The sequence below is a fragment of the Drosophila takahashii genome, chromosome 3L (assembly GCF_030179915.1).
Source record: "Drosophila takahashii strain IR98-3 E-12201 chromosome 3L, DtakHiC1v2, whole genome shotgun sequence".
Lineage (NCBI taxonomy): Eukaryota > Metazoa > Arthropoda > Insecta > Diptera > Drosophilidae > Drosophila > Drosophila takahashii.
Genome location: NC_091680.1, coordinates 17,864,504 through 17,872,028, shown reverse-complemented (window position 1 = coordinate 17,872,028; position 7,525 = coordinate 17,864,504). Strand labels below are relative to the sequence as shown.

General features: G+C 38.6%; 2 protein-coding genes across 2 annotated transcripts; both read left to right on the top strand.

Annotated features, from left to right (window-relative positions):
- Window positions 1-2,354: 2,354 nt before the first annotated feature.
- On the top strand, window positions 2,355-3,495 carry LOC108057912 (oxaloacetate tautomerase FAHD2A, mitochondrial). The gene has a single exon (XM_017142369.3). The coding sequence runs from the start codon at window positions 2,462-2,464 to the stop codon at window positions 3,491-3,493; it is 1,032 nt and encodes a 343-aa protein (XP_016997858.2). The 5' UTR covers window positions 2,355-2,461; the 3' UTR covers window positions 3,494-3,495.
- A 1,882-nt stretch (window positions 3,496-5,377) lies between these two features.
- Window positions 5,378-6,222, top strand: LOC108057913 (ATP synthase subunit b, mitochondrial). The gene is made up of 3 exons (XM_017142370.3): window positions 5,378-5,535; window positions 5,644-5,972; window positions 6,042-6,222. Exons 1-3 carry the CDS (start codon window positions 5,520-5,522, stop codon window positions 6,141-6,143), a joined length of 447 nt encoding a protein of 148 aa, XP_016997859.2. The 5' UTR covers window positions 5,378-5,519; the 3' UTR covers window positions 6,144-6,222.
- The last annotated feature ends 1,303 nt before the right edge of the window (window positions 6,223-7,525 follow it).

The following is a 7,525-nucleotide window of genomic DNA, read 5'->3' as shown; positions in this document are numbered from 1 at the left end:
GAGATGAGGCCAGGAATTGCATGAGATATCGGTTAACCATTATTTTGGTTGGGATAAGGTCTTTATTAAGGCCTTTTAAAATGATCTAAAAGTGAAATTTAGATTTTAAAAATTTTGTGAAATATTTAAGAAAATATCTTTATCCCCTGAATTTTTAAAGATTTGTATTCTTTTTAATTTTATTTTTTTACACCTTTTAACTCCATTTCAAAGGAGTCTTGATCTGGCGCCACACAAAAACCACTAAGACCCCCCAAAGCCCTTAAGCTATTAATAAACACATCTTCCCCCCAATTTCCCATTCCATATCCAAGAGTAATGCCTTCCTCCTCTCAACTAATTTTATGGTTTGCCCATCAAGCAAAGCCATGAACACCCCGATCTGAACTACACCAGGCCAATCAAACCTCATGACCTCCTCCTCGCATAAAAGCCGCCAAATGTTTGGCGTATAAAAACAAATAAGACAAGGCAAACACACACACATAAACCACGCCCCCGACGCGTGTTAGCGTGTTATGTAAATTGCACACAAGAGGAAAAACAGGCCTGGATGGATACATTATGTAAATAAAAGAAATAATAAGCTCACACGGATCCCGCAGTAAAGGCCAGGGTAAAATGTGAGCTTGTATGTTTATTATTTCCATGATGCGTTGATGACATTTGGGTATGGGGTTCTTTAAGGATGTGTCGGTGGAAACTGTCATCTTTTTCGCTCCGGCTTTTATTTTGTATTTACCATTCGACATTAAAGGGTATATTATTTCTTGTTTAATATTAGGTATTTTTGAAGAAATAAAGAAATGTTATAACTAAATTTCCAAGTTTATTAAAAAATATATAATTTAAAGAAAAATACCAATATAAAATGTAGTTGTCCACAGCTTGAGAAATGTTTAATTTTTCCTACACTCAAAATAAATTTAACCCTAAATTTTAGAAAATCGCCATTAAAATTTCTTTTTTCTAAATACAAGAAAGTTATTTCAAAATCTAAGGAAATTTTTCTTAAGTCAAGAAAGTTTTCCTTAAATCCAGGAAGTTTTTCTAAAATGTAGAAAATGGTTACCATGAACAAAGATCACCCAAAAATCTAGGAAAAATACCCTTAAAATTAGAAATTATTTTCTGAAAAATAGAAAGGCAAACAAAAGAATGAAATATTTTGGCAACGCCTTTTCTAAAAATGAGTGCCCTAACCCTAAAATTAAGCTAACCCTAAATAATAGAAACATTTCCTAAAAAGTAGAAAGTTTTTCTAAAAAATAGAAATAGTTGTTTTCACATGCTCTGGCACACCAAAATGGTTAATGCCAGAACTTGTCAGCTGTCGGGCGGCTGTACTCGTAGCGCAGACGGTTAAAGCACTTGGTTAACAATCGAATCGACCCTGGTTCGAGTCCCAGAGCAAACTATTTTTACCTTTTTTTTTTAAGTTTTTTTTTTAGTTTTTTTAAAATTTATTTTATTGTTTTTTTTTTAATTTGTTTTCTTTAATCTTTTTTATTATTCCTTTTTTTTATTGATGGCAAGCGGTAAACCGAAAATAATTTGGTTTATATTTAGCTATTTACTATATACTACACATAATATAAATTGCGATAGCATAAATATATGCATATGTATATACGTATGTAAATAAGTAAAACGCGAATGGTCAAAATTATGCAATTAGTATTCAAATGTGTTGTCCGCTTCACCCTTTACATACAATGCTCGGTTTGCCACAGCAAGTTTAAGTGCTACAATGGCCCAGTATGTAGGCCGTTCGCTGCTCGCGCGGGAGACCCGGGTTCGAATCTCACCGACGGACAAGTAAAATGTAAGTTTTTTTCATGAAGATAAAATATTAACTAATCATAATTTCTACATTCCCAATCTTCCGCAGTCCCGTAGTCCACATTTACAACCACATTTGGCTTTGGTTAGATAAGAAATCCAAGCACAAATACATAATAATAAATACATAACCTTTAACATGCACAATATTCAAGACACACAACGCCTGCATATGTATCTATGTATGTACATAATATAAACGTATATACAAAAAAAATCATGATTGAACATGTTTTTTTGTTTTGTTTTTAATTTCTATTTTTTAGGAAAATTTCCTACTTTTTAGAAATTTTTGCCCTTAAATTTAGTAAAATTACCCTAAAATTTAGAAATATGACGTCAAAAAAAATCAAAAATATAGAAAAATGTGACCCTAAAATTTAGGGCGAGCTTGTCTTGAAGACAAAAGTAGGGCGATTTCCTTGACTTTAGGGTTAATTTTATTTTGAGTGTATGAGTCCACATAGATTAGTAGGCTAACTAAGGACTAAAAAAAACTTCAAAACTCTAGGTACACTTCCATGTTTTGTACAACAAGTTTATAAGTTATAAATAAATAATACACGAATTTTATTTTAACTAGGAGAACTTTCAAAATTATTAAGCAAGCCAAACGAAGATGAGTGGCCTTTTCCACCTTCTTCGCACTTGCATCCCCAAGTGGTGTCGTCCGCGTCCCGATCGCCAGTCGCAGAAGCACCTGCAGCACCATATTTTCCGTCAGCTTCAGACCAATCACCCGACCACCCAGGCCCTGGTGGCCATCAGGCCTGGTGAACAGGTGCTGCCCAAGTGCAGGTTCATGCAGTACCGGAGGGCCAATGAGCACCTCAAGCGATTGGGCATGGTCTCCGAGGATGGCAGCAAAATGGTGGAGCTGTCGAGCATCACCTGTGCCGCCTCCAACATGATGGACTTCATCCAGCAGCGGTATTGTATGGACAGCCTGCTGGATAGCGTGCAATTCATGACGATTGAGAATGTGGAGTCCGTGGATCTGCGCCTGCTGCCGCCCATCGATTCACCGGGAAAGATCATCGGCATCGATTGCAACTACGTGGACAACTGTGACGAGCAGCACATCTCGATTCCCAGGGAGCCGAGCTTTCATGTCAAGTTCGCCACCTCGATTACGGGAGCATTGGACAACATCAAGGCGCACAGTTTGGCCAAACATATCGACTACGGATGCCAGCTGGCCGTCGTTATGGGCAAAAAGTGCCGGGAAGTAGCGCCCAAGGAGGCCCTGAAACACGTCTTCGGATTCATGGTGGTTCAGGATATCGTGGCCAGGGATTGGAATGCCCTTCTTGGCGGTCACTCGATGGATACTTTCCTCCCATTGGGTCCTACGATAGTTCACCGATGCCATGTGCCCGACGTCAATAACCTGTGGATCAAGACGACTATCAATGGGGAGCAGCGCCAGACGGGCAACACCCGAAATATGATCTTCAAGGTCGACTTCCTTATACACCGCCTGTCCCAGTACTTGACTCTCTGTCCGGGCGACATCATACTCACGGGCACGCCTGCCGGAGCGGGCGCCTATCGCCAACCGTCGAGCTTCCTGAAGCCCGGCGATCTTATCGAGAGCGAAATTCAAAATTTGGGCAAAATGTGCAATAAAGTCGTAAATCCCTATTCTTAAAACATCGCTTATTACAAATTTTTTTAAATATTTTAACTTCAGAAGAAACCCACCTTTTCTGTCCCGCTGTAAGATAATTTATTTAAGATGACTTTTTCCGAAATTAGAAACAAATTTAGAACCTTCAAAAAAATTTTATAAAAATTAGCTACCATTGAATGGAATAATGAAGTTAGGTGTCCTTTGCTTAATTTAAGAAATTTACTTAATTGGCTAATAATTTTTTGGTGAAAAGAATATTTTTTAAAGTTAAAGAAGCCATTACCAGTAACTAAAAATATTTCCAAAATTCGAGCAAATGTATTTAAAAGTGAATGAAAGCCAAAGAGAAATAATAACCTCACTACTTATAAGGCAAACTAGAATATTTAAAAGAGAAACTTAAAAAAAATCCCTTATCTTGAAAAAATCAGATTTTTAAGAAAATAAGTCTTCAAAGAGTCAAATTAGTACCACTCTCATAAAAATCACATATGTCCCCGAATTTGCCACAAATTCCATTTTCCCCATTATTGGCCAATAAATTTGCCGGAGCAGCCCAGAATCCAGATAACCATGTCAGAAGGAAGCTTCTGGTGGCATCCTAATATGCAACGCGGGAGTGATGGGAGCGGGAGAATCATTTTGTAATATAATTTGTTTTGCTCGATGGCTGCCGCAAAGATTGGGTGATGGCTACACTTTTATGATACGCCCAAGCATAATCAACATTATCCTCAGAGAGTCGCAAGTCGCAAGCCGCAAACAAGGCGCCTACAAAGGCGGCAAAGGGGGAATGCCCGCTGCGAAAGACACGGCGCATTATCATCTCATTGCACAGGACTTAATCCTGCGGCAAGTTATTAAAGCGTAACGCGTTTCGTCCTTGTCTGCTTCTGCTTCCCGGATCCCAAGGATCCTGCTCCCTTTTTATTGTTCGCGCTGCGCTTAACTTGTTTCGCATTGAAGCGGGCTGGGAATCGGGGAAATATGGGGGTGTGACTGGGTCGGTAGGCGACGCCGCCTTAATGCTAAATGATCCAATATCCTGTTTCCTGCATTTGTGCTCTGCAGCAGCGTTAAAAGGTCCTTTGTGGCCTCCGCACAGCCTCCGTTCGCTATTATTTGCCTTGGCCAACTTAAAGATGTTTTCCCCACCGAGAGCCAACATTTCTCCTCTACCCCTCAAAAGCTCCTCACAATTATTTGCTTTGCAAAAAGGAAAATGAAATCGGCGGAAAATGTAGTTGGGGTACATAATTTTGTATCTTTTCTTTGCGCACGGCAACTTAAATAGAAGAATGTAAAGTTTTTAATTATGCAACTCAACGCTGTCGCATTGTGTGCGAAGTGAGCCCGCCATCTCGTCCCGTTTATCCCGGCTAGTGAGCTGGCCAAAAACTTAAAATACACATAATTAGCCATAGTACTGGGTACAGTTTTATTTTCAGCCCCGTTTGCTTAGCGACAAAATTTCGCCACCCCCTCTCATTGTGTGGAGTGTGTATCTACGGGATATCTTTTGGGCTTAGTTCGCCCCTCCTTTTTTGGCCAAAAACTAGGCCAGTTTCTTTCGGAAAGTTGGTGTTTAGTTTGGCATGGACAACGACGCTAACAAAGACCATGGCTAATTAAAGGAAAATATTAATTGTTTTTCAGTAGCGGGTAAATTAAAATTAAATAATTAAATTGTACATAAATCTAAAAACAAATTTTAGAAACTGAAAGTTTATAAAAAGGAACCATTGCATTAAAAACAGTTTTTAAATGTCAAATACTCGCCAGTAGCGAGTAAATTAAAATTAAATAATTAAATTTTACATAAATCTAAAAACAAATTTCAGAAACTGAAAGATTATAAAAAGAAACCATTGCATTAAAAACAGTTTTTAAATGTCAAAAATTATAGTAGATTTATTTAACCCATCTGGTCACCTTTTCCATATCTTTCTTTTGAAAAATTGGTATCTTACAGTTCATACAGAACTACTATACTAGCAATTTTAGGGAAATTCACTGAATCAAATTCGTCGCAATTTTTTGAAAAATGTTCTCAAGATCAGGTGAAATGAAAAACCAATTTAAAGTCAAAGGGCAGTCCTTAATAAATAAGCGTTCTGCAAAAGAAAACCAAATATGAGTAAGACTGATTGAGGTTTCGGATTTTACAGCTCTGCGTCCTTTGACTTTGGCTGCCTTTCGTTCGGCTGCCACCAATTCTGCCCGAGGAGCCATCAAGCTCCCAGCGCTTGGACATCCCGAAAAGGATCGCCTCGGCTTTCTGCCCGAGAATTGGGTCAAAGGACCCGTGGGCGTCGGCGTGTTGGCCTATATCTGCTCCGGGGACTTCTGCGCCATGAGGCACGAGCACAGCGGACTCTATATTGGCCTCATGGAGGACGAGTACTACAGCAGTGGACTGACACTTGGTATCCTGGCCGCCTTCGCTGTGATGAAGCTCGTTCCACTGATTGCCAATTGGACTGATGTCGAGGTCAATGTAAGTTCAACTAAACTGTTCCACTAATGAAAAATCATTATTATCTAACAAAACTACCATATATCGTAGAAAATTGAGTCTGGCAACGAGGCTGAGTTAAAAGTCCTGTGTATCGCACCCCCTCTGGAGAAGAAGAACCTCAACCAGGACAATGTCAGTCGAAGCAGCTAAACGATTTTAATTTTTGTATTACATTTTATAAACCTTATCTAAGTAAAATAGCCTCAAAATATCGGTGTGTAAAAAAAATACATTTTAAAATTGTTTTAAAATTAAAAGATTTCTGAAAAAAAGCTAAACATAAATTGAAAATCATTTCTAAAAGAACTGAGAAATTTACATGATTTTTGATCCAAATAAAAAAATCTTTGACTCATTTCTTAAAGAGAATTTGTACTTAAAATGTCATACCTTCAAAATAGCAACTCCTTTGGTTTCCCCACAAAAAGTAGTCATTCTCGAGAAAGTAAGATTAGAAGATTGTAGCTCGTCTCGTATATTTGCCACATTTTATCTCAGGCATGATATCGTCCATTGAAGCCCACTTTTTTCTTTAGATGAAAGCTTAGCGCTCGATGGGTGGGGGGACAAACACATAAAATGTTACATGTCGTAATATTCACCACAAGCAACGCCAACAACAGAGGAGAAACAACCCGAAGTCAAAACATGCCAGGGAACATGGCATTGAAAGCTGTTGCCAAACAAAATAAGGCAACCGACCAGGAAGAGGCGGCAACAATGAACGGATGCCAAAGAGCGCAAAAAGAAAACAAATTTTCCTCTCGTTTTTCCTCTGGCACGACATAATCTTTTTAACAATTTGTATTTTGGGGGGGACTGTGTGGATATGACACATATCCCGGGCAAAGTCAATGCCGAAGTATGCAGAAATTTGTTTTGTTTTTCGGCTCCTTTTTTCTGCTTTGTTATACATAATCCTTGAGAGGTGTGACATTTGTATGTATAAATTTCAACTTTGATCTGCAAAGGATAACCTTCGGGTGGCCAAAGCCAATTGCCAGGCACGAAATCTAAATAAACAGAAAAACACACACAAAAACAGAAAGCAAACGAGTCCCAAAGAAAAATGTGGCCACGTTTCGTGTGCTCGAGATCTGTGGTAGAACTCCTTGAGTTGCCGACTCCTCCACACTTAAGTTGTCAAAATCAGCACAGGATTCCCTCTCGTGTGTGCTGGGAAAATGTTATTTTCTTTTCATTTAACTGTCATGTATTTTGCATACACAAAAGCCAGCTCCTGTCGGTGCCAAATTGAATGCCCCTAAAGAGAAATACTCCCTGCTTTGTTTACTTTGCACTTTCCGGCGTAGGTGTTGTGACATTTGACCGCCGCCGTCTGCGAGACATCAAAGGAAAATCTTACTTATTTTTATTCTCTTTTTCGGGGAAATTAATCACACCTTTTTGGGCATTCAAATCAGCAAATTGACACAATACGAAATGGAATTTTTGACATGAACAAATGAACAAAATTTGACAAATACAATGGAAAAAATATTTGCAAAATTTAGAACGCGTGGAAACTTGAC